This window comes from Rosa chinensis, chromosome 1, assembly GCF_002994745.2.
Source record: "Rosa chinensis cultivar Old Blush chromosome 1, RchiOBHm-V2, whole genome shotgun sequence".
In the NCBI taxonomy this organism is placed as follows: domain Eukaryota; kingdom Viridiplantae; phylum Streptophyta; class Magnoliopsida; order Rosales; family Rosaceae; genus Rosa; species Rosa chinensis.
In genome coordinates, this window is record NC_037088.1 from 27,904,000 (window position 1) to 27,931,217 (window position 27,218).

The 27,218-nt window shown below is 37.8% G+C and overlaps 3 protein-coding genes and 1 long non-coding RNA gene across 6 annotated transcripts; 1 reads left to right on the top strand and 3 right to left on the bottom strand.

Moving 5' to 3' along the window:
• Nucleotides 1-888: 888 nt before the first annotated feature.
• On the top strand, nt 889-4,518 carry LOC112192540 (DUF21 domain-containing protein At4g14240). Of its 2 annotated transcripts, none has more exons than XM_040517582.1 (8): nt 889-1,432; nt 1,529-1,599; nt 1,691-1,775; nt 2,084-2,167; nt 2,405-2,476; nt 2,799-2,866; nt 3,163-3,209; nt 3,576-4,199. In XM_040517582.1, the coding sequence occupies exons 3-7, from the start codon at nt 1,737-1,739 to the stop codon at nt 3,206-3,208; spliced, it is 309 nt and encodes a 102-aa protein (XP_040373516.1). In that variant the 5' UTR covers nt 889-1,432; nt 1,529-1,599; nt 1,691-1,736; the 3' UTR covers nt 3,209; nt 3,576-4,199. The 2 variants fall into 2 exon arrangements, with proteins under 2 accessions (XP_040373516.1, XP_040373515.1); XM_040517581.1 differs by lacking the exon at nt 3,576-4,199 and adding an exon at nt 4,206-4,518 and having other exon boundaries at nt 895-1,432.
• A 1,401-nt stretch (nt 4,519-5,919) lies between these two features.
• LOC112192566 lies at nt 5,920-13,882 on the bottom strand. 2 transcript variants are annotated; one of them, XR_002933554.2, is made up of 3 exons: nt 13,474-13,882; nt 6,718-6,762; nt 5,920-6,322 (listed from the first exon to the last, which is right to left on the bottom strand). It is a non-coding gene; the product is annotated as an uncharacterized LOC112192566 (long non-coding RNA). The 2 variants fall into 2 exon arrangements; XR_005805498.1 differs by having other exon boundaries at nt 13,138-13,882.
• A 2,726-nt stretch (nt 13,883-16,608) lies between these two features.
• Nucleotides 16,609-17,955, bottom strand: LOC112164246 (zinc finger MYM-type protein 1-like). Its single transcript, XM_024300473.1, has one exon. It carries the CDS (start codon nt 17,953-17,955, stop codon nt 16,609-16,611), a length of 1,347 nt encoding a protein of 448 aa, XP_024156241.1.
• A 6,130-nt stretch (nt 17,956-24,085) lies between these two features.
• On the bottom strand, nt 24,086-25,815 carry LOC112164256 (60S ribosomal protein L23-like). The gene is made up of 2 exons (XM_024300480.1): nt 25,529-25,815; nt 24,086-24,152 (listed from the first exon to the last, which is right to left on the bottom strand). Exons 1-2 carry the CDS (start codon nt 25,813-25,815, stop codon nt 24,086-24,088), a joined length of 354 nt encoding a protein of 117 aa, XP_024156248.1.
• Nucleotides 25,816-27,218: the final 1,403 nt, after the last annotated feature.

A 27,218-nucleotide genomic window follows, 5' to 3' on the forward strand; every position in this document is an offset into this window, starting at 1 on the left:
ATGTTTTCTGAGAATTTTGTTTCTAGATTTAAGGGTTTTTGAAGTTCTTGGTGGAAGCTGGGCTTTATGAAAGCAAAGAGGATGTTCTTCACCAAATTGGGCAGGTGAGTGTCAATTGATTATGCTATTTGTCTGCTATTTAGACTGGGTTTAGTTCTAATTCTGAAGTTAGAGATAGAATGAATTTATCGCTCTATTAACCTAATGAATTTGCTTTTTGAAGATGGTAATAGGTGTGTTGGTGTCCATATACCTTATGTTGTTTGATAATTTCTATTACAGTCAGTTGTAAGTACCCTCTCTAATTGGGGTTCTCGAGACCATGTTAGTGATTCTTGCTTTTATGATACTATGGATTCTTGCTTTTATGATACTGTGGATTCTTGCTTTGACTTGTTGTGAAATTTATACCGTAGTAGCATGCCATGAACATTTATAACTTTTATGCTTCCAAAGGTTATAACTTAATTTCACCATTTTGTTGTTTATCTATTGGTAGTTTTGTAGTTCTGTAGGGAACAAAACATAGGCACCTCATTTGAATTAAATCTTGACAAATTGAGCATGAACTTTTCTAAATTGAAATATTGAAATATTGGAATAAGGAATACATTTATCAGCACCAATTTATTTGGGTCGGACATGTTTTATGTCTCAATCATTTTTTGTGTGGCTGTTTGTTCATTTCATGTGACAAATGATGTAGTGAGCCCCATACGCTCGTTATCTTTACTTTTCTTTCTCAATGCCTTGTGTTTTTCCTCGGACCCTTAACTGAATTGATTTTTATATTCACAGTGCAGGTATATCTGCACATGAGTTTATATTCAGCTATTTAGGTATGCAGTTCTGAACTTGTATTTATTGATCTGTCCATTATCTTTCATAGCCCTGTGCTTCTTTGACAATGGAAATGATCTCCTTGCAATTCTGGATGACCTTGTCATTGCTAAGGAACCCAGGAAAGAATTTGCAATACTAATTCGATTATTTTTGCTTGGTTTATAATTACTTTTTTGAAAAAATGTAGGATGTTCAATTTTGTTTAGATTTATACGTGATAACAAAAGTCTGCTTTGATTATGTTATGGGTAGAAGTAGAGATGATATATACCATCGTGGAATAGTATGGGCCAGAATTTTAGTCTTTTGTACTTGGATTTGTTTTTGTAGACCAGTGTTGCAACGAACCAACGCATTTGTAGACCAAAGGGGCCCCACTGATGCAGAACCATTCGATGAAACCCAATCGCTCTGTCGGTTTGATCGATTTTGAGTCCTTGATCTTACTCTAAAGAAGAAGAAGAAGAATCACCCAGACACTGAGAAAGTTTTGAGGTTATTCACAGTCCAAGTTTGCTTTGCTGCCATTTGTGGATGTCATCTTCTTCGAAACCAAGCATCAGTTCGATCTGAATTGGATCCTTCTGCTGTAAATTTAGGATCTTTAAATACCTGTTTCGAATTTGGAAAGTGCTTATCTGTGTATTGTTCATGAATTACATTGGATTTTATTTTTATTTTTCAGGCCCTTCCTTTATTCCTTGATGAAATCTTTCACCCTGTTGCTGCCGTTTTGCTGTCTGTAACATCAGAGAGGTATGTTGCCTACTTGATTTATCATAAGCTCACTGAGATGCAATGGGATATTGGGATTGCGATTGACTTGTGACTTGCCATTCTGGGTTAGATTATTCCACAAGATATGGGCTTTCTGTTGGCTTGTTCACATTCTGATGATCATCTGCTATCCAATCGCCTACCCAATTGGAAAAGTAATGCTCATAGCCTTCCACTAGATCTCAATTTCTGCTTTATTAATTGATTTTGGTTATTGGACATTTAAGTATTGCACCTAGTCACCTACACTCAAATTACTTGTTACAAGGCAATGATCTTTTTTTTCTTCTTCATTCTATATCCGGTGATAATTCTGTATTTGCACTCATAATTATGTTTCTTTATCACTAAAATCAGAGTAAGCTATTGTACCCAAAAAAAAAAAAATTAGAGTAAGCAGTGTATTCATCTAGGCTCTAGGGTTTCAGATTATAATACTATTTCTTTAAATTCATGGTTTCAGGTTCTTGATCTTGTACTTGGACATGGAGAAGATTTGTTCAGGCGAGCACAGTTGAAAGCCCTCGCCTCTATTCACAACCTTGAGGTGAACAATTTAAATTGACAGTTTGGATGGCATGCCACCACTTGCAATTTCTCATATTTTGTTCATATTTCTAATTTCTTTTGGTGAAGAAAAATGTTTATGTAAATAGTCTACGACTAGTTGTTTGGGTTGCATGTGACTTCTGATTAGTGAGTGGCTACTGAAAATGCCGGAACAGTTATGCTGGTTCTCATGGTTTCCTATTCTTCCTTGACATATTATTTCTGTCCATTGTAGGCTGGAAGGGGAGGTGAACTAACACATGATAAGACAACGATTATCAGTGGAGCGCTAGATTTAACTGAAAAGGTGCCTAATGATTTCAAACAAGTGTTCTGTACTTGAGTGATTATAAATTCTTTATGGCATCTTCCATATTTATATTGGGTTGTTCATGCCAGTGGTCCTTAGTATTATACTATCAACCTTTTGGTTCCTTTCATGGTCAAGTGCATTCACGGTGTACTTTGTTTGTTTCTGATATTGCTTTGAATATATTTTAATGCTAGTTTCCAAGGTACTTTAATTTTACTTACATGTTTCAGTTATCTTCATGCAATTTTAAGCATTGAAATAATCTCTCTTTAATCTGTGAAGTGTTCCTAATAATAAAGCATCTTTCAATTTACAGACTGCCAAGGAGGCTATGACACCTATTGAATCAAGATTGTGCTTGGATGTTGATTCAAAGTTAGACTGGTACGTCTTTCGCTGGCCTTGTTTGGTTTTAATATATGCTGGAAGTGATCTAGTTTTCTTCCTTCCACTAATAAGGACATTTCTTGATCCTTATTTTTTGCTATATCTGCTGTTTATTGAGCAGAGTATAGTAGAAAGTTAAGAAATGAGAAGGAATTGTTATGTTCATATGGTAGCAGTTTAGATGGGTCTTTCTCTTCTGCTATATAGGGAAAAGACTTTATAGAGTGGTATAAATGCATACGTCTTCTTTCTCATTAGGGCTTACACATTAAAATAATTTTTTTCTAATGCAGGGAAGCAATTGGGAAAATTCTTGCACGTGTTAGAATGTGTTGCTGAGGTCAGTTTGCTTTGAACTTGGATTCGTTTAATATGGGAGAATATTACTTCTTGTAATTACAATTGTTGCTGTTGTGCTAGCATAGATGCAAATTTCTCAAATTCTAAGCTTGCTCCAATCTGAATTATATATGTAGACTCTGCTGTTGTCTTAAATGCCTTTCTCATCAAATAATTTAATTGACTTCATAGGAAAGCATGTTAAAATGCAATTAGAAACTCATTTGTTCAGACGACCATACATGTTATTTAGGGGGTTAAGGTCAACATGTCTTTTAGCGTAATACTTTTTGATCTGGTTTTGATATCATATTATGTTGTACTGGAAATCAAGTTGTTAGTTCTTAATTCTTTCAATTGCTTCCAGCAATGCACTTCTGTATTTCATCATGCACTTCTGAACAGTAAGGAATGTGATTATGGAAACTGCTCTTCTATGCTCTCCCTTCTCAGGAATATAGATCAGAGAAGCAAATGTGAGAATATGTTACTTAGTTTTTCTTTTCACCTGAGTTTTGTACCAATTGTTGAACCAATCAAACTAATAGTAATATGGTGTGCAACAGAATTGGTATATGATAGGAAGAGAGAAGACCATTATAGTAGTGGTGATTAATTGAAATAAAAATTGCTAAGCAGTGTCCAATTCTTGTGTGTGATACGTTGGTGATCTCTTAGGTAGGAGGATTGTTGGGTTGGGTGTCTCTAATTTAGGCTCTATGTGCATTTCTAATTGAAGATGTTGAGGGGCTGTAGTCTAGTTTACTGGTTCTCTGATTTTGAGTGGATGCCTAGAATTAATCACCTTGATGATCATTTGTACAATTGCTTTCCTGGTAGGACTGGTCATAAGTGAGATTTTGGCTTGGTCCTATCAGACTGAAGGACTCCTACAGTTCTTCTCTGTGTGATTTATGAAGGGGGAGAACTTAAAAATTAAATGTGGTTTCCTTTATCTGTTCATAGCTAAAAGCCTGGCATAGTTGTAATCTTGCAGCTTGTAGGAAAGGGTGCTTTAGCTGAAGGAGAAAAGATCACCTTAGAAACTGCAAAGCTGTTGAGAGAGAGTTCTCCGGCGCAGGATGCATTTACTCTGTATCTTTTCTTTGATCCATATCTACTTTTCATTTTGGTTGGGACTGGTAGTCACTAATGATCATTTTCCTGTTGTAAGGGTGGACAGATATGATAAATTCTGCCCTTTCTACAAGTCTGTTTGGATGATGCGGAATATCATCCATTTCTTTAATTTAGCAAATCAGGTGAACTATTCTGTTCAAATCCTTTCTTATATGACCTACCATTATGTTTGAAGAATTCATGTCTATTTAGGTTGAAGCATTTTAGGGCAAGGAAAACAGATAATTTTGTCTTTCTCGATCTTCTTTCTAGGAACCAATATTCGATTAATCCCAGAAAGGTGCAACTTCATTAGATGTGACCCAAAGGATTTCCTTGCCATAATTCCGAAAAGGTGGCCGTTGTGACACAATTTATCATTATGGAGACCCAGTGCGGATGGAGGCCAAGTCTGAACATTATAGCCTCCAAGAAACACCACTCAACCCTATCATAAGAGCCTTGGCCATGTCAACTTTATTAGATGTTTAATTAGATAAGTGAAGGTATCAATGTCCACAGGCTGTAGAGAGAGCAGCTGATATGGATGATAAAAAGATCAATTATAGTATAATTGAGCACCGTATGGGAGATCTCTTTTACCGTCTAATGTAAGTGACATCATAATGCTGAACATTTTAATATTTTATGGTAAGCACGTCTTTAATCCCTTACTGGTGATACGCAGGTCTAAAAATTTGAGGAACCTGCTGAAGGCGAACAAGCTCTTACGGCAAAATTTAAGAAGCTACATGATTACTTGACGATTTGAGGATGTAACTCGATGATTTGACTTGCACATTTTCTAGATGGTTCTAGTTGCTGTTATAAATTGCATGGTGATGACAATTGGAGTTACTGTGGAGTTACAGTGTTAGGTTTTTGTGACGCCATTATTGCTTTGCTTATGTGGCGGTTGCTCTAGTTTGGATGTGTAGTTACAATGATTGTATTCATGTCACTCCCTTCAAGTTTTTACCCAGAATAAGAGACTAGATGTATTTAAGCAATAAGGCATTCAAGATTTTTTCATTTTTGATGATTCTTATTTGCCTCTATATCTTCATCTTCGACAGAAAAATTAACAGAGTTAAACTGAGCGGAAGACCAAAAACTAAGGAATTTCACAGAACTCGACCTGCAATTCCAACAAATTGTAGCCAGCTTTGAAAACAAGTATACCGTGGGTATCAAATTGATGTTTAGGAAATCAGTTGATTTTTGGGTATGGGTTGTTGGATGAGCCATTTGTGAAATTAGCTCAAAATAAAAGAAAAATGCCCTTGTCAGGGCAATCTGAAAAGTAAATGCCCAAGTTGCGCTATTTGAGAGTAGGTAGAGCACTCCTAGATTTGACTAGCAAAAGCGCCCACGCTATTGCCATGGAATTGTTGTTAACAATTTTGTATGTACGGCTCTGGATGAGTTCATACAACAAGTTGAAACATGACAATAAGCTGAATGCAGTCACTTGTTAAGATCAAGAGACTGGCCATAATGCTAACAAAAAGTATGCAGAAAACTAATGTATGGCACAGAACTAAGGGTATATGCATACAATGATTCTATTCTTGGAAAATGTTGTTCACTGCTTGAAGAAAAAGAACAATCAAATGGTCCATAAAATTGATTTGACAAAAAGTTAACCAATGTGAAATTGAAATCAGCATTACCACTTCAGGATCAAGCATCGTCACAATACAATCATTTCAAACTTGAGGTGCTTGCGTGTGTTAGATCTACATAACCTAAGAATTGATGAGCCTAGGCAAGTTGACCCATCTTATGTACCTTGACCTCTCTGCTAATGTTAGTGTGATAGCACTCCCTGCTTCTATCAGCAAACTGCAGAATCTACAGACCCTTAAACTCAACAGGTGCTACCGACTTGAACAACTACCTAGAGATATTAGAAATAGGATCAGCATTAGGAATTGGAGTTGCTTTAAAGGTCAGCTTCTTCCTGAGCATCTTAATCTCAGCTTATAGAGTTTCCTGCAAAAGAATGGAAAACTTTCAGAATAAGAACAGGTTGTACATCTACACATTTTAAAAACTAATTTCATTGAATTTCTACAAACACAATAAGGGAAAGCTTGAATAGCACTGATTTAATAACAGCTTAAAAGAAATTAGGAGGAACAACCTAACACCAATGATTAATACGCCAGATTTCATATTTTTCATCAGAACAGTATAAATGTGGGAGAGTACCATGCTCTATTTTATTTTAATAAATAGGTAGAGAATTCAATCTGCTAGTTAAAGGAACCAAATATTAAGTACTGGATAGCACTTACTAAATGCAGGACAATTATAAAATTATATAACTCCACCAAACATTTTTATGGAGACCTGCCCAAAATTATTTAAACAAACCAAAAGACTACCTTAAAGTGTCTGATTTTCCTCTTCTTTGGGAAAGAACCAACTGCCTGTCAAATTGAAAGAATGGTTAAAGTATGGATCACAATCTTGAAAAAAAAAAAACACTAATGCGAGCCAATAACATGCCTCACTGGTAAATGAACTCTTATGAGATACATTAGATGCAAATCACATCTGTATCTTTCATCCTTGGGTTTACAGCATATGCAATGAGAAAACCAAACCAGTATAGCTACCCAATTCCAAGCCTCGAATGCAGAGCATGGTAGGCATAAACAAACTTAAGGACACATCAGTGTAGTAACACTTCTGAGCATTGAGTCATTAGTGCTCGCAATAAGTTCCTCTTTGATTGTTTGGTTTCTAGTATACTGCATATATCAACTCTCAAATGCATTGCAGGGATTGGTTTCAGTCGTCGTGCGTGAAATTCCCCCTACTAAAGAGCTTCACAGAGCAAAAACTGAACTCTAGCAAAATCATTTACAAGCAAGAACTTTGCACAGCAACATATAGCAGGACACATTCGACCTATTATCATGTAGAAATGTTCTCATACTCAAACAAGACGAGATTTAGAGAATGAATTGTTTAATATCTTATTCATCTCACAGTGGAGGTATATAGAGAGGATTACAAGAATATAACAGGCAAGTACTAACTACGGAATAATTACAATATATTCTATTCCTAATATTAACCCATGACCCACGCTAACACTCCCCCTCAAGTTGGCGCATACACATCAACCATGCCCAACTTGCTTAGTGAGTCATAAAACGTCTTCCTAGAGACTCCTTTGGTAAGTATATCTGCAAGTTGCTCTTCCGTTGGAACAAAAGGAAAGCTAATAATTTTGGCATCTAGCTTCTCCTTTATAAAGTGACGATCAACCTCCACATGCTTAGTACGATCATGTTATACTGGATTCTGTGATATGTCAATGGCTGCCTTGTTGTCACAATACAACTGCATAGTACTTTTGATTTTGAAACCCAGATTACGTACCAGATTTCTCAGCCATAGCAATTCACACACTCCGTGAGCCATACCTCTATACTCGGCCTCAGCACTAGATCGTGCCACAACTTTCTGTTTCTTACTCTTCCATGTAACCAAATTACCTCCCACAAAGGTAAAGTAACCTGATGTTGACCTCCTGTCTGTAATATTTCCAGCCCAATCTGCATCTGTAAAGCCACAAACCTCAAGGATGTTGTTGTGTCCAGAAAACAATACTCCCCTTCCTGGAGCTGACTTCAGGTACTTCAAAATTCTCATAACAGCATCCATGTGACTTTCACTCGGGTTGTGCATGAACTGACTTACCACACTCACTGCATATGCAACATCTGGTCTAGTATGAGCCAAATAAATCAAGCGTCCAACTAACCTCTGATAGCGAGCTCGATCGGTAGGTATCTGATCTGGGTACTCAGCTAAACAATGATTCTGCTCAATAGGAGTATCAATAGGTCTGCAATCCAACAAACCTGTCTCTGTTAGCAAGTCAAGAACGTACTTCCTCTGGCACAGGTAGATCCCTTCTCTCCCCCTGGCTACCTCAATTCCTAAGAAGTACTTAAGTTCACCCAAGTCCTTCATCTCGAACTCAGAAGCTAGCTGTCTCTGCAGACTATCCATCTCAACCGTATCATTGCCAGTGATTACCATATCATCCACATAAATAATTAGAGTCGTTACCTTCCCTTGTTGATGCTTGAGAAACAAGGTATGATCTGAGTTGCTCTGTTTGTAACCAACCTTCCGCATGAACTGTGAAAATCTCTCAAACCAAGCACGAGGCGACTGTTTGAGACCATACAGAGACTTTCTCAATTTGCATACAAAATCACCAAGAGAAGCAACTATATACCCAGGTGGAAGGCTCATGTATACTTCCTCGGCTAACTCTCCATGAAGAAATGCATTCTTGACATCAAACTGTCGGAGTGGCCAGTTTAAACTAGCAGCAAACGATAGCAGAACCCGAATAGTGTTCATCTTGGCAACAGGAGCAAATGTTTCATCATAGTCAATACCATATGTCTGAGTAAACCCCTTTGCTACAAGACGTGCTTTGTATCGATTCACTAATCCATCTGCATTATGTTTCACAGTAAACACCCAATGACAGCCTACAGCCTACAGCCTTCTTGCCTTGTGGTGGAGGCACAAGTTGCCAAGTATTGTTCTTCTGCAACGCCTCCATCTCTTCATCCATTGCCTTCCTCTACTTTGGATCCCCCAATGCATCCTGCACTCTGTTAGGTACTGATACAGTAGATATCTGATTCACAAATGATTCATATGACTTAGACAACCTCCTAGTGGACATATAATTGGCTACTGGATATTTTGATTTGGCAGTAAGAGTAGGTTCATATCTTTTGGCTGATTGACCTCGAGTGGTCCTATTTGGTAACACATATTGCTCAACATTAGACTCACTATTGTTAGTACTAATGGGTGGACATACCTCAAATGAGTGATCTTCAGTACCAGGGAGTTGTGGGTCAGGGGTAGAAGTGATGGCAGTAGGGGCAGTTGTGTCTTCAACTAAAACTGGTGTCTGGATGTCTGGAGTTTCTGCTTCTGGAAGTGATGAGCCAATGCTCTCAACTGGATCCGTCAAAGTACCTCCTGTTTGTGCGACTTCTTCTCCGCTTTCTGATTCCTCCCCCTCTCCATGATAATGATATAGCTCTTCAAAATATGAATTCTCCCCCTGAAGAGCTGTATCAGAGGAGGAAAAATAACTCATGTCCTCAAAGAAAGTAACATCCATAGTGACATAGTACTTTCTGGTTGGTGGACGATAGCACTTGTACCCTTTCTGATAACCTCCGTAGCCTACAAACACACATTTAAGCGCTCGGGCATCCAACTTAGACCGCTGATTTTTAGGAATATGGACAAAAACAACACAACCAAAGACACGAGCTGGCAGATTATGAAAGGAAGGTAAGGAAACATGAGAGGCAAGAACCTCAAATGGAATTTTCCCATGAAGAACACTAGATGGAAGACGATTGATAAGGTGGGAGGAAGCATGAATAGCATCGCCCCAAAGATACTTAGGCATATGAGCACTAAAGAGTAGGGCACGAGCCATATCAAGTAAATGACGGTTTTTCCTTTCAGACACTCCATTTTGCTCTGGTGTTTGTGGACATGTGGTTTGGTGAACAATCCCATGGGTTTTGAAAAACTCTTGGAAAACATGATTAACATATTCTCCTCCATTGTCAGAATGAAGGACTTTAATGATGCTATGGTATTGTGTTTGAACAAGGGTACGAAAGTTTGAAAAGCTGGAAAGACTTCATCTTTGGTTTTAAGAAGAGCAACCCATGACAATCTCGTACAATCATCAATAAACAACACAAAATATCTCATACCGGACACAGTGGGTTCTCTAGAAGGTCCCCAAACATCAGAATGAATCAACTCAAAAGGAATAACACTTTTATTAGAAATACTAGGAGAATAAGTAGCACGATGACTTTTGGCCAAGACACATGTTTCACAATGTAAAGCAAACTCATCCACACCAATAAACAGAGTAGGCATGGTTTTCCTCATAAGACTAAAAGATGGATGCCCTAAACGGCGATGCCACAACCAAATTTCACTTAGCTTGTCAGAATTCGTAGTCAAAGCGGCGCGGGACGGTGCTCCTGGTTTCTCCCCTGCGTATGTTTGATCCAGATGGAACAATCTGCCCCTCAGATACCCCCGACCAATTAACTCCCTGGTGAGAAGATCCTGAAAAATCACATACATAGGATAAAAGGTTACGGAGCATTTAGACTCAGCATTCAACTGTGGAACAGATATCAAATGATGAGACAAGTCAGGTACATATAACACATTATAAAGTTCTAAAGTGGGAGTAATACGCACGGACCCTGACCCTAACACAGGAAAAGCCTCACCATTGGCATTGGTGACATAGGACACTGGTGGGGTAGACAACTCAGTAAAATATGATTTATCATAAGTCATATGGTCAGAGGCACCAGAATCAATAATCCATGTATCAGAACCAACAAAGTGAGAAACCTTTAAAGTCATACCAACTTTACCTCGACCAGCTATGGAGGCTGTAGGAGTAACTCCACCTGCTGTATGATGATCCTGGCCAACCACGCCATAGAAATCTGGTTCTTGGATCAATTGAACAGCAGCTGCTTTTGCCTTAGGACGATAGCCTTGCTTTTTAGGTTTAAGGTGTGGGTTCAACTTCCAACAAGTCTCCCGAACATGCCCAAGGTTGTTGCAATAAGAACATTGAGGACGAGTGCGGTTGGTGAAGCCTTGTGGGAAACCTTGCTGAAGAAGTGGGGCTGAACTCTGCTGATGAAGGAAAGGTGCCGGTGACTTAGCCTGAATGGCTAGGCTAGATACTTCAACCTGTACATGTTTGACACTCTCCTGCTGAGACTCATCCTTGCGGATGTATGTAAAAGCCGTGTTCAAACTAGGCGGGTCTGTCATTCTGAGCAACTCCCCCTTGGCACTGGTATGCTTCTCATCAAGCCCTCTCAAGAATACATGAACCCTTTCTAGCTCTTTCTCCTTCTGGTACCACACAAGATCTTCCTGATTCTTGATCTTGCAAGGATGCTTCTGATCAATTTCAGCCCATACATTCTTCAGCTTGGTGAAATACACAGCGACTGGTTGCCCATTCTGTTGCATACTAGCAGCTTTACACATCAACTCATGAACCTGTATAAAATCAAACTCGTTGGTATACAAATCCCCTAATGTCTTCCATATTGCCTCAGCAGTTTCACATTCTTCCACCATTTGTAGCACATCATCAGTCATGGCTCGAAATAGAATTGACATTACAAACCCATCATCATCTTCCCACTTAGCATAGGCCTCCACATCATCTTCCCTAGGAGCCTTGATTGTTCCAGTCACATGCCCCATTTTGTGGATTCCACGGAGATAAACTGACATAATCTTCTTCCATGTTCGGAAATTGGTACCTGTGAGTTTGGTACCCCCGAAAGAACCACCTTCTGAGCTCTTGACAGAGACCTCAACCTTCTACACCTCATTGACCTTAGAACTTTGACTGTCATCACCACCCATTGTAATAGTACAATAGTAAAAAACACACAAATCTCAAAGTATGCAGCGGAAATAAGAACAGAAACAGCTCCAAAAACAATAACAGATTCTTCTTTTCTTTCTTCTTTTTTTTTTTTTTTTTTTGGAACCTGTTGAAGAGAGTTGACAGTTGACCGAGTTGAGTTAACTGGGTCGAGTTGACCGAGTTGGGTCGACTGGGTCGAGTTGACCGAGTTGGGTCGACTGGGTCGAGTTGACCGAGTTGAGACGACTGGGTTGAGTTGCTTACTGCCTTGCTAGGCCGGAGAGGCCGGAGATTGGAGCAGACGCAGGAGGTGGGTTGTCTGGGCACGGGAGCAGACGCCGGAGGTGGACGGTTTGGGCACGGGAGCAGCAGACGCAAGAGGTGGGTCGTCTGGGCACGAGAGCAGACGCCGGAGGTGGACGATCTGGGCAAACGGATCTGGAATCAAGGGACGACGCCGGCAACTGGATCTGAAAGGCGGAAAACGGTGGCGGTCTGGACTAGAGACGAAGCCGGTCTGGATGGGGAAGGAGGCGACGAAGACCAGTCTGGAGGTCGGAACGCCGGCGTGGTTGGTTTGACACAGGGTCGGTCTCTAAGGAGACGAAGACCAGATAACCAATAGAGGACGACAAAATCAAACCTAAACAAAGTGGTTTGGTTCTATACCAATTCCTCTGAATGAGACAAAAAGAACTAAAGAGACAAAGTCCTTCCGGATCTTTGCTCTGATACCAACTCAAACAAGACGAGATTTAGAGAGTGAATTGTTTAATATCTTATTCATCTCACAGTGGAGGTATATAGAGAGGATTACAAGAATATAACAGGCAAGTACTAACTACGGAATAATTACAATATTCCTAATATTAACCCATGACTCACGCTAACACTCACGTGTCTAACAAATGTTTAAAACTACGCATGCAAATAAATCTCTAAGTAGCATAGGTTGCTGAAATTTGCACAAGGGTAATAGGCTGGGTTTCACATATGCAGTTGCAATCAAAGACAGCATATCCCCACGGAAGTCACAAAACACAAAACCGCGAGAATTAGCTATTGTTGGAAGTGAACCTATTCAAAGAGGTAAAATGTAAAATGCATAAGACATTTGCCAAAAAATTGCATTTGGAGCATTTATTCAAACAGCTAATGTGCACACTAATGTGTGATTCCTAAAAGATCCAATGAATCAAAATTTTCTAACCTAGAGGTTGATTCATAGCCCACAAATTCAGTAATCTAGCCATAAGCGGCACTCAAACCCATCTCTCTAATTTTGTATAAAAAGAGGAAAGAAGCTTACCTTTGATTTTGATTGCAGCTCTGGGACCTATAACTTGGCATATGTAAGCAAAGTGAGAATTTCCGGGGTGGTTTGTTAAAAATGGGATTAAAAAGAGTTTTAATGACTTGCTCTGGGATTCAATAGCGGTGAGAATTCCCAGGAATTGTAAGGATATCAAAAAAATTGACAACCCACATTGGTCAATACTCATTCACTCAAAACGTACAAATGCCTCATGTAATCAAAAGCAAACTATGCTACCCATCAAAAACAAAGAGCTAAACATCAAAATTGATCAAGTGATAGTTACAAAAACAATGAAGAAGATAAATTAATTAGAAGAGGTGGCGGAACCTGATCATGAAAACCCAGCAGCCTAAGCTTAAGACCCAGCTTTTCTCACCATCGTCTTCCTCATCTTCTGGTTTGTAATCTTCCTAAATAATCAACACAACCGACAATCACGCTTTCTTAGGGTTCAGGAAGTTACTTGTTTATCGGATTCACACTTTCTTCTTTGCAGGACGAGGGAGAAGACTTCAACTGTGCACTGTTTGCAGGATAATGGTTTATTCAGACTGGACCTTTTATCTCCTCCTCGATGCAGCTGCCTCTCTCCTTCTCCCCTAAAAGCCCCTGTGGTAACTTCATCCTTTACAGTTTTCAACTTCCCTGTCCTATGTGAGTTGACAGGGTCAACCTAACAGATATCCTGACGCCATCTCTTGGTCTACAAACTAGTTGGTTCATTGCAGACAAGGCCTAAAAAGAAAAACAAAGTTCTGGTGAGCCTAACTAAAAGCCGAGTATAGTGAAGTTGGAGCTTTGGTTTGTTTAGATTATCAAGCATAAATTTAAGCTCAGGCCTAGCTCTCTTAGACAATTGCATGAGCTCAAACGAAGCTGCTATTGATCAGCTGGTGAGCTGTTTGCAAGAGGCTCAACTCATTTACAACCCTGTCTATTCTTGTCGCTTGCACAACAGATATTCTTTTTTCAAATCTGAAAAAGGATGCATATCAGATATGCTAATCTGGTGGAGGTCCTTGTCCGAATCTTGCTCAGCCCTTTCAATATTTTGACCTAATAACTGCATATTGGTTTCTCTATAATGCAATATTAACCATCTCCAGTAATTAGTTAAGAATGGGTAGTGGAGGTCTTCCAATGACCATAGAAGGAAAACTGTAACCCACAGAATGGTTCACTAACAATGTGCTTGTTGAGAGATATTAGGCAAGCTGAACTTATAGCTTGCAGTTGGAGTTGGTTGGATTGGTTTGTTTTCTACTAGGAATTGCAAATCTTGCAGTTGCAAGGGTGTCTTTCATGCTTCTCCGATGTGGGATTGGAAGGATATATATGTTACCTAGGATTTAGGTAATCTTACTGCTTTATTCTTTTTGGTTGCTTTGTGTTATTATTAATATATATATATATATATATATATATATATATATATATACAGATCATATCCAGAGCGGAGCTCCGCTTTGAAAATTAACGTGTGAAGTTCGAGTTTTTGGTCACTTTTTGGTCGCATATCCACATCTCGACCATTCAGTTTTTAGATACTAGTGTATAGATCGTCCCTGCAAATTTTCAGCCAAAATGATAATTGTTAAGGCATTGATAATTGCCTTAAAGCTTGTACGGTTCAATTTGACAGATTTAGTTCGTCCATTGGTTTAGGCGAGTTAGATACCTTAACGATCATCAATTTGGCTGAAAATTTGTAGAGATGATCTATACACTAGTACCTAAAAACTGAACGGTCGAGATGTGGATATGTGACGTAAAAGTGACCAAAAACTCAAACTTCACACGTTAATTTCAAAGTGGAGCTCCACTCTGGATAAGATCTGTATATATATATATATATATTTTTATTTTTTTTTAATTTTTTTTTTCAGTTGACTACTTGCTGCTGATTGTATTTGTGGAGTTTTTTGTTTAGTAAGAATCTTCTCAGAACCAAAAAAATCAGATCAATAAAAGAAGTTTCTTTTCTACTAGAATGTAGAGACATTACTCGACATAATTTGATTTGTGCTGTTTTCAGGAGTTTGACATTGATTTGGTATGGGAATGCAGCTTATATATGGCAAACAAAATCTTGTGTGCAAGCAATGAAAGCAATTCATCAATACAACAAGTCAACAACTATTTGAATTTTAGGTCAGCAATAGGATAGTCATTGAGAATCTGAGATTACTAATTGCTTAACACTCATTTCTGACTATAGAACTATTTCAATCTGTTCTCAACTTATATTAATATTGTTTGTGTTGTGAATTTTTGCTCAGCATTGAGATTACTTTACATCTCGTGAGATCCTAGGGCAAGCTATCGAATCATCTGGGACTCAAGTCCTTGAACAAATCCTCAGAATTAGGCTTACCTGATTTTTGGTGCGGGTTAGGGGTTCCTTCACATATTTCCTCTTGGTTTTCTCCCAGTCGAGCATTTCCAATTTGGTGTGTTCCTTCATATTTCTTTGGAAAGTATAACTATAAATTATAAATAGGAAGGAAAATGTTGTTATCATAAATGAAAATTTCCATTTTAGATCGATAAATTGGATTGAGTTCAAATCTTTGCTCTTGTACAATGGTTACTAGTTTCTTTTCTTTCTTTCCTTCTCTCTCTCTTTTAATGAGTCGGTTAAAGAACCTCCTCTTCCCCTCTTATGTCTGCAAAAAGTTTCTGTTGCTGTCCTGCCAAAGCACCCCAAAAATTACCAACACTTGTGACTCATCGCCAGACACATTTTTAATTTCTGACAGAGATATCACAAGAAGCTGTAATCAGCTAGCTCAATAGAGTCTATCAAATAAACCTCTCCAGCGAGTAATATATATCTGACAGTGAAGCAGTAATTGGTACAAAGTTCATTAGTTGTGCACATTAACACATAATTGAGGATAGAGACATCGATCAATTAGGTCTCATCGTTAATTTGGAGTACTTTGCACCATCTCACAAGTGTTGACACTAATTTTCCAAGGTAATACACATATTAATGAGGGTACTCTGGCCTTTCAAATTGATTGAGAGGGGACATGGGGAGAAACAGAAAAGTTATCCAAGCTAACACCAGGCCTGGCCCTGGGAAATTCAAGGCTCGGGGCGAAGAATAAAATTGGGCCTTTTATATATATAAAAAAAAAATTTAATGTTTCATATTGATGAAAAAAATATGATACAACGGGGGGGACGTAAGACCAATACCCCGAAAAATAAATATTACATCACATTATATCAATCAAATCTCATCTAAAATGACTTCTTCTTGCATTTTTAGATGCAAAGTCATCAATTATGTGCTCAACCTCAACATTTTTCAACATATTCTTTTCAATACTCAAGATTGCTAAACCATTCAACCTATCTTGAGTCATCGTTGTCCGCAAATAAGATTTTAATAACTTTAATTTTGAAAAACTTCTTTCTGCAGATGCTACTGTAACAGGTACAGTTAATAAAATCCTATAAGCAACCAAAATATTTGGAAACATATCCATTTTTTTTTGCAAACTCCATAATTTTAATGGAATTCCATGGTTTTCCTGTTTCATATGCTTCATTTGGTAGCATTTCCTGCAATATTTGCAACTCAGAAAGCAAATATTTTGCATCAATATCAGACACCTCACCATGTTTCAAAGCAAGTTCAAGTTTCAAACAACAATTTTTCATGTCTTCATCATCCAATGAAACCAACCGTGATGCATCAAATAAGAAGCCAAATACATATTCAAAACTTTCCATTTGTTCAAATCTACTCCTCAATTGAGAAAGAGCCATATCAACTAAGACAAGAAAGTAATCAGTTCTAAAATCTTCTTGAGCTGATTGTTGTTCTCTATCTGTATCAGGAATCTCATCAAAATGTCTCTTTCTTATAACCCTACGCTTCACAGGAAATACAGACTCAATTCCCATTTCATTTGCAATTTCTTTAGCATCAATTATAGCAGAATTAAATCCATCTTCTCTATATTTTTCAAAAAATGAAATCAACCCTTTTAAACTTTTAATAGCAACATCAAGAATCATATCTCCAACTTGCAAATTTTTGCTTACCATGTTTATTTTGTGCAAAATATCATGCCATACAACCAAACTTAAAATGAAATCAAAACTTGAAAATTCACCATCTAATAATTTCCCAACTTCCCAACTCAAATGATTATCATATGCATCACCAACTTCAGCAAGTTTGATTAAAGCTTCTTTTATTTTGGGAAATTGACTTTTTATTGCTTTCACACTTTCAATACGACTTTCCCACCGTGTAGCTGACAAAGATTTCAAAGTTAATTCATCTACATATTCAAGTAAAAGGTTCCATCGCTTTGTTGAATTAGCAAACACATTGTAAATGGCCTGACATGCTCCAAAAAATGATTTTCCTTTTAGACAAGAGTTTGCCATATCACAAAGTACTAAATTAAGAGAGTGACAACCGCATGGCATATAAAAAGCTCTAGGATTTATGTCAAGTAACCTTTTCTGAACACCTTGGTGTTTTCCTCTCATATTGGAACCATTATCATAACCTTGTCCCCTCACATCATCAATATCTAAATCAAGAGAGCTTAGAGCAGCTTGTAGTTCATTAAAAAGACCCAAACCCGATGTATCTTCCACATTTAAAAACTCCAAAAAATACTCTTCTACTTTTATTGGGCAACTTGCAACATCTACACATCTTATTATCAAAGTCATTTGCTCTTTGTGACTAGCATCAGGGGTGCAATCAAGAATCACAGAAAAATATTTAGCCTCTTTAATCTTCTTTATAATCTCACTCTTGACACTTGATGCCAACATAGCTATCAATTCATTTTGTATTTTATGACTAAGATAATGATAATGAATATTTTTATTTTGAATGAGTCGAAAATGATGCTTCATTATTGGATCAAACTCTCCTATTGATTCAAGAAAACCTAAGAAATTTCCATTTGAATCCTCATAGATTTTTTCATTTGTTCCACGAAAGGCTATATTATTCATACCAAGACGTTTAATAACACTAATTACCCTAACCATGACTTCTTTCCAATGCTCTGTATCTTTCTTGATTTGCTCTTGTAATTCTTTATCAATTGTTTGATTTGTACTCAATCTCACTCGTAGCTCATTCCAAGCTCTAAGGTTAGAGAGGTGTTCATGACTCTTTTCATGTTGTTTAAGCTTATCCCCCAAATGTTTCCAATCATTAATTCCTTCATTTGCTAATTGACTCCTAGAACGAGCTTTTCTTACAACTTTACAACAAAAACAAAATACTTTATCCAAATCTTTTGAGTAAACCAACCATTTTCTATCGAAAAGTTCACCATTACTCATCTTTTGAGAAAAATAATCCAAAGAGAACCCCCTATTTAGATTATCCTTAGGAAAAACAATATTGGTTTCTCTAATAGGACCTTTTTCAACAAGTAGATCTCTCATTTTTCTATCTAAACTATCCCAAACTCTAGGATCATATATATTCAAAGGCATTGTACCTTCTAAAGGTTCACTCACACGATTTATTTCAATATTCTCACTTTCAAGCACATTTGTTTCTTCCATATTTTATGTTTGATCATTTTCATGTTCACCTATATCTTCAACTCCTTCGGCTACCTCATTTTCATTTTCACCTATATCTTCAACTCTTTCCGCTACCTCATTTTCGTTCTCACCTATATCTTGAACTCCTTTAGTTACCTCATTTTCACCTTGATTTTCCGAAGAAACACCTCTTTTCTTAAAAAACTTATCTAATGAACCTCTTTGGGAGCTTATAAAATCTTCTTGCTGTTTTTTTCTTTTTCTTTTTTCACTACCAGATGCGTATTTCTTAGGAAACATTACTCTAATAAAAAACAAATGGGCAAATATCAATCGAACAATAGAACCTGGATGTGAGAAATCTAATACGTTGTCTACGCAAACTGCCCTCCTTGAGTCCTTGACTTTGTTCACAGTTTCACACCAATGACACCACAATGCTGTAAACAATTGAAAAGAAAAATAAAAACCCATGGCCGATGCACAAAATTCCATTGCTAAAGTTCAATTGAACAAAATAGTATCATATTTCTAACCTGAATCACTTGATTTACGACTTTCTTTCTCATATCACTGTGGTGGTCTGGTGGGTGATACAATTGGTCTGATAAAGCACTAAACTGGAATTCTGGAAAACAAAGGAAGTTAGACATTGAATCAAACAGACAAACACACACATAAAAGCAATCAAGAACTGCACCATTCGAATCCTCATCTTCAATTTCCTAAGCAACCAAACAGGAAAAAAAGAACAAGTGAAAATCAGAGAGTGAGGTACTACCGAATCAAGATCGTTGTGGAACAACTGCACGGATCGCCGACGAATTCGTCCCAGAAAGTAACGTACACCAATTATAATTTATAAAGAATTAAAGATATAAAATTGGAAAGAGCTATGGTCAGCTTCTAGTTCTAGGTATAAGAAACAAAGCCCAAGATTTGTGATTTGTGATTTGTGAACAAGTAAAACAACGAAATTGAGAGGTTGAGAGACGGAGATTGAGATTGAGATTGAGAGAGAGTCGGAGAGAGAGATTGAGATTTAGATTGAGGAATTGCTAGCCTATTTATAGAGAGATTATAGAGAAGATGAATTGTCTTCTCCATAAATTGGTAACGGGTATATTGCTCGATTTGCTCCATGATTAATGAGACTCCCAAATTGAGAGGAAGAAGCGAAAAACTAGAAGATGAAGAGTTGAAGAGAGGTTCTGCCGAAGAGAAAGAAGGGCTTCTGATGCGTCAGTGCGTGCACGACTTTTTTTTTTTTTTTTCTTTTAAAAGATGCGCGCAACTCTTTAGCTTTTGATTTAACATATTGAGAACCCAAACTAGCAGGACCGAGGGTTAGTATCTCTCTCAAGGATTCCTGTTACTTTGGCTTGAAGGATTGGAAGGTTAATTGTAGGTACAAGTTTTGATTAACTTGGTGTGTTGGCATTCCATACAAAACGGGAAAATATCTTTGAGGTTTAACTTTCTTTATTTAAAGATATTTTTCTGTTTATGAAATTGTGTAATTGATTTCCTTTAAGATTTATTGTATTTCTTATATGGAAAGTCTCTTTCTCAATAAAAGAGGAATTAGGTCAGAATCTTGGATATAGAGTTTTTGCCGTTGGTGCTTGATATATATTCAGAAAATATGCACGGCAGAAAGTGGATTCAAAAACGCAAGAATTGGTGATAGAGTCTTGCATGTTTGTTTGAGTTTGTGTCTTCACAAAGAGTCGAAACACTTGGTCCATGTATAAGTGTTTGTGATCATAGTTTCATATGCATAATACTCTCTCGAGATCAGTAGGGAGACTGTGAAGAAAGAAGAACAAGATTTGAAGATCGTTCAAGTGAAGGAGTTCTAGAAGAAAGACAAACTTTGTATTAGATTTTGTCTGAATCTTATAGCCGAGCTAGTGCTATTCAAAGTTTGTAAAAGAACATATCTTTTTCAATATGATGATCTTTATTTTGGGTTCTCAAGAGTAAGAGCCCCGCAGTGTTTTTAATCTCATACTTGAGGTTTTCACTGTGTAACCAAAATCTGGTGTTTAGTTTGTTATTTTGGTTTCTGCTGCCCAGTAAGGATTGATCAGTGCACTGCAATCCTCGTTTTCCACAAAATCATATTCTGTCCTTGTATTTTCACTTGGCATCAGAGTGGGTTCTAAAGCTTTTTTAGTTGATCCGTGGTCAAGGATGGAACGTGAATATAACAGAGCCTCTAGCTCTATAAATTGCCAGCCTTTGTTTGATGGTGAAGACTATTCACAATGGAAGATTATGATGAGGGCTTTTCTCTACTCTCAAGATGAAAACATGTGGAATATAGTTGAGAATGGATGGGAACACCCAACCAAGGCCAAAGAATCAAAAAAAGTAGAAGGGTCCTCTGCAAGGGTTCTCAAACCTAGGAAGGAATGGACAGAAGAAGAAGTTCGTGATAGAACTTGTGACTTTAAGGCAAGGAATTCACTATTCACAGCTTTGTCCAAGAAAGAGAGGATGAGAATTAGCCACTGTGACACAGCCAAACAAGCTTGGGATCTACTTCAGGTTACTTATGAGGGAAACAAGAAGGTTAGAGGTCAAAAGCTTCAAAGACTTGTATTGGAATTTGAGAACATGACCATGGGGGAAGATGAATCAATTGATGATTTTCATGCTCGACTTCTCAATGTGACAAACCAATGTTGTAGCCTTGATGATCCATTTGAGGAGCATCGAATAGTCAAGAAATTTCTCAGAGCTCTTCCTTCAAAATTTCATGCCAAGCAAATTGCAATAGAGGAGACTCATGACCTGGACACCTATTCTCTTGACGAACTTATAGGTAATCTCAAAACCTTTGAGATGAGGATCAAGCCTGAGAAAAAGGTAAAAAATATTGCTTTCTCTTCTGTTACAAAGAAAGATGTTGTTGATGATTATGTGGATTTATCGTTGTTGACAAAAGAGTTCAAAAATTTTCTGAAAAATAAAAAATCCTTTGGAAACTCTTCGAAAATTTTGCCTAACAAACCTAAATGCTTCGAGTGTGGTGGAATTGGTCACCTGGCTGCCGATTGTGGCAATAAAAGGTATAATTTGCGTGGAAACAAGGTTCTAAAATCTACTTGGAGTGATAGTGATGAAGGCTCTCAGTCAGATGGTGAAGAGGTAAATCTTGCTCTTACTTCCTCTCTTAATATTGATGTTTCTGATGATTCTGACTTAGAAGATGATACCCTTGATGAAGAAACAAATGTCAAGTGTAAGCAATTATATCATGCTTCAAAAATTGTTCTTCGAAAAAATTATACACTTGAAAAAGAAGTTGATTCTTTAAGAAAAGAAAAAGAGAAAATTGAGCTACAATTTGAAACTTCTCTAAAAGAATGGAATGTTGAGCGTACTAACCTTGTTGATAAGATAAAAGTTTTGCAGGATGAGGTTAAGTCTGAAGTTGGGGACAAGGAACATGGTGATCTCATTAATAAAATTAAAGTTTTGCAGGTTGAAGTCAAGGCTCAATCCACTTTAAATGTTTCACTAACCCTTGAAAATGAGAAATTGCAGGATGAGTTACTTAAAGTCAAGGAAAGCTTCAACAAGTTCTCCATAGGGTCTGAAAAGGTCTCCAAGATGATAGGATTTGGTAAAACTCACGGCAACAAAGAAGGGTTAGGGTTTGAAGGTGAGTCGTGCAAGCCTTTGACCTTTGTAAAAGGTGTAGAAGGTGAAAATTCGCTGGGTCAATCACATGCTTCAGAAGACATTGATTCTGGTCCCAAATTGCCCAAAAGACCATAACGTAAATTGGACCTTCAAACCTATAAAAAAGTTGCCAGGTAAGTCCTGACAAACATTGTCAGCCCAGGTATATTCACAACTCCAAAAACTTTGTTCCTACTTGTCATTATTGTGGAAAATTAGGACACATACGTCCTAGGTGCAATATGCTTCGCAGGGTTACTCAAAATCAAAGGAAAACGATGGATATTAACTCACATGCCTCGCTGCAAGCTGAGTTGAAAGAGGGTCTGAATCTGATCGTCAGGATTGCAAAGCTGGCTTCAATTCCCGTGGATCTGGAAACAAAAACGAAGCAGAAGCAAATCTGGATTTAAAAAGGTTCAAATAATCGTTTTTCTACTCATATGGATAATCTTGATAATATGCTTGAGCGTGCTTTTGTTCCTACTGATCACAAATTGGCTAATTCGTTTACTAGGCCTTTAGACATAAATCAATTTGAATCACTTCACCGTTGGTGGATGCTCTAAGTATTGATACTCTCACTTCATTTGATCCATTTTGCATGCATTCATGGTGTATGTCTTCATGATAGTATAGGTGCATTTTCTTTACGTTTTTGCATTGTTAGGTTCAGTTTCTGGAAATTTAGGATTGAAAAATAGTGGTTTGTATCCCCGAGTGTCTGACAGATTATTTTGAACTTAGATTGATAAGGGCCATACTCTTTTCTTTAAATATGTGTGCAATAAGGTGCCTAGCACGTTTTGAACTTGTACTTACGTCACTCTGTAATTGTGAGCTTGACCAACATATTCTTTACAATCTTGAAATCTCACATGCACACATACTCTAAGTGGTGGTAAGTCTTAATTGATGGTTGACTTGTTCTCATTGCTCATGTACGAAATTACTCATGTTGGTTGCTCCTTGATAAAAAAAAAAAAAATTATTGGTTTATGGAGCATGGCCAGGCTATTCCCAAAGTAAATAGGCCTCGGTCGTGACAAACGATATGAGGATTGGGAAGAAACAGGAATGGTTTAGTCACCCCAGTGGATTGTGACACTATTGACTCGAGTAGATGTGCTCTTTGGGATGTCCTTGTTACATCTAGTACCCTAAAGTCATCTGACTTGGGAGCTGCTAGCATAATACTCGTTACATGGGTCGTAGTCTTCTTAAGCCAAAATGTTACTTTGTGTGAAAGGCAAAAAATAATAATAATAATAAAAAAATAAATCAAAAATCAAAAATATTGCCAACACGGTGTTATAAGGGGGAATAAAGTTTATGTGCTTAGATGTGTTTCGTATGTGAGCTTTGTTTTTCAGGTTTCCACAAATATTACACACCCCATCTTGAGATATGTTCACTCTTCAACAAGAGGTATAGAATACTTGATCACCCTCTATCTTACCTTGTGATTGTCGGAATAAATTCACTCGTGTGAACTTATTTTGTTGCACTCTTGTTTATGGTTAAGTGGTATTGCTCTTGTTGGAAAAGCTATGCGAATTCAATCTGTTCTTAGCATTTGGATACAAACCCACTCATTGTGTGTTTGCATTTCATTCTTCCATCTTTCATAACATGATCACACTTAGGGGGAGTATTAATACTTGGACTATCTTCCTCTGATTAATTCGACTTGGGCTACTGTTTACTATGCACCATCTATTTGTGATCCTCCTTCTACATTGCTTCCGCTACATAAGTTACCTTTGTCATTCCTATTCAAAAAGGGGGAGAAAGTAGATTCATAACTGTGATTACTTTATTCTATCTTATGCATTTTAACCAATGTGTGAGAAATGTTTCAGGAATGAATGGATGAAGAGTTGTGATGTTCCTACTGTACTTGTTGAGGGGGAGAGTTTGTCCTAATTTATGTTTTGTATAGGAATGCCAAAGGGGGAGATTGTAGGTACAAGTTTTGATTAACTTGGTGTGTTGGCATTCCATACAAAACGGGAAAATATCTTTGAGATTTAACTTTCTTTATTTAAAGATATTTTTCTGTTTATGAAATTGTGTAATTGATTTCCTTTAAGATTTATTGTATTTCTTATATGGAAAGTCTCTTTCTCAATAAAAGAGGAATTAGGTCAGAATCTTGGATATAGAGTTTTTGTCGTTGGTGCTTGATATATATTCAGAAAATATGCACGGCAGAAAGGGGATTCAGAAACGCAAGAATTGGTGATAGAGTCTTGCATGTTTGTTTGAGTTTGTGTCTTCACAAAGAGTCAAAACACTTGGTCCATGTATAAGTGTTTGCGATCATAGTTTCATATGCATAATACTCTCTCGAGATCAGTAGGGAGACTGTGAAGAAAGAAGAACAAGATTTGAAGATCGTTCAAGTGAAGGAGTTCTAGAAGGAAGACAAACTTTGTATTAGATTTTGTGTGAATCTTATAGCCGAGCTAGTGCTATTCAAAGTTTGTAAAAGAACATATCCTTTTCAATATGATGATCTTTATTTTGGGTTCTCAAGAGTAAGAGCCCCGCAGTGTTTTTAATCTCATACTTGAGGTTTTCACTGCGTAACCAAAATCTGGTGTTTAGTTTGTTATTTTGGTTTCTGCTGCCCAGTAAGGATTGATCAGTGCACTGCAATCCTCGTTTTCCAGAAAATCATATTATGTCCTTGTATTTTCATTAATAAAATAATAAAGGAGTTTTCTATGGAGAAGGTGAAAGGGCAAAAGGCTAATTTCGTCACTTGGGAAGTAGTGACCCAATTAATAGAGAGAGGAGATTTAATTTTGGGAAAAATTCACCAATGGTGTCTGGACACTCAGGGGACTTTCAGATTGATAACTGAACTTACAAAGTTATCAATGTGATACCTGGACTCATTTTTTCGTATCAACATCGTACCTATGACCAATTTTCGTCACGAGCTGTTAAATTCTGCACGTGCGATGCACGTGAGTCACTTAATAAAAACCAAAAAATCGATTTACCCTCAAAAGTTTTTTTTTCTTGTCTTTTCTTTCTTTCTTTATTCTTCTTTTTTCTTTCTTTCTTCTTCTTTTTTGGTTTCTTCTTCCCCTGATTTGAATCATCAAGATTCAAATCATCTTGCTCGTCCTCAAAGTACATGAACACTTCATCCTTTCGGTGCCAGGGCTTGCGCTGACGGACCCCCACGGCCGGCAGCACCTTCTTCCTCAGATCCTGCTTTCCCTTCTTCACGATGGCCATCACCATGTCGCCGACGCAGGCCGACGACAGACTGTTGAGGCGCCCCTTGATCCCTTTCACTGATATGATGTAGAGGTTCATGGCTCTAGTGTTGTCAGCGCAATTGATCGTCATCGCCACCGGCAAACCCAGCAACATCCAGAACTTGTTCCCGGCCGACCCTCCCCTCCCTTGCTTCGACATTTTCTATCTATTCCGCCACTCAATCAGTCTAAATCCCTCCACTTCAAATCCTACAGCAAATTGAAATTGTGCACTGAGGCTTCGCCGCTCACTCCGAGTTCATCCCCTCCGCCGCCGCCGACAACTTAGCCACCACCACTCTCGTTCTCTCCTCCGACCCCCTTTTATTCACCATTAATCAGAAACTCAGACCCCGCCAGCCCTCTACTCTAAAATCATAGCTCCAATCCCACCCCGCCATCCTCTCCATCGTTCCCGACATGCAACACCACCTCCACACCATCCTCACCTGCAACTTCATCGGTCTAGCCAACAACTTCGGCCTCTAGCCCAACTTCGATCAGAGGCAATTGTAGGCCAGAGAATTGAGAGTGAAGGCAGAGACCGACGATACTGACGGAGGTATGGAAAACGAGGATGCAGGGGGTTAGGTTGCCCATTGCTAAAGAGGACGAGGATGAAGAAGAAGAGGACCACGAGGAAGAAAGAGGGTTTTGCCGGAGATCGATAAAGAAAATGGGCTCGATGGGGGCAGGGGTGGTGTTGGTTGAACTGATCGACCGGTGTGGTCTGGTGTTGGTTGCGGTGGTGTTGGCAAGGAGAGAAGGAGAGAATAAAGAAACCGAAAAAGAAGAAGAAGAAGAAAGAAAGAAAAAAAAAAACTTTTGAGGGTAAATCGGTCTTTTTGTCTTCATTAAGTGACTCACGTGCATCGCACCTGCAAAATTTAACGGTTCCGTGACGGAAATTGGTCGTAGGTACGACGTTGATACAAAAAAATGAGTTCTGGTATCACATTGATAACTTTGTAAGTTTATGTATCATTCTGAAAGTCCCCTAAGTGTCTAGACACCGTTGGTGAATTTTTCCCTTTAATTTTTATAGAAAATTACACACAAGTGTCATTTTAAAACTTAAATTAGCCGGAGACCTCACCGGAGAGAAGAGAGACAATGATTGTTGACTTTTTACTCTAGTGGCATTTATGTAAATATGTTAGTTTTTTATATCCAAAATATAACACCCTTTTTAATCTAGTGGCCTTATGAGAGGAAAAAAACTAGTTTGTGGCCTTATAGCTAAAAAAACATTCAAAAATACACTTATATGTAATTAACCCTAATTTTTATAACGTACTAGGGCGGGTCCTAAAATTTTAGAGGGCCTACATAATGTGACCTCAAATGAAATAAGTATAAAACACTATTAGGTGAAGAAAAAAAAAGTAATAAAAAACTGTATTCTTTTATATTGAGATTTATGAATTATAAAACTTGCCAAAACAAAATTTATAGAACAACCCAGTACCATTTGATCTAGTGGCATAGTTTTTCCTTTGCAAGTTGTGAGTTCGACTCACAAAACACTAGTTGTAACATTTGAGTTGTTTATTTAATAAAAAA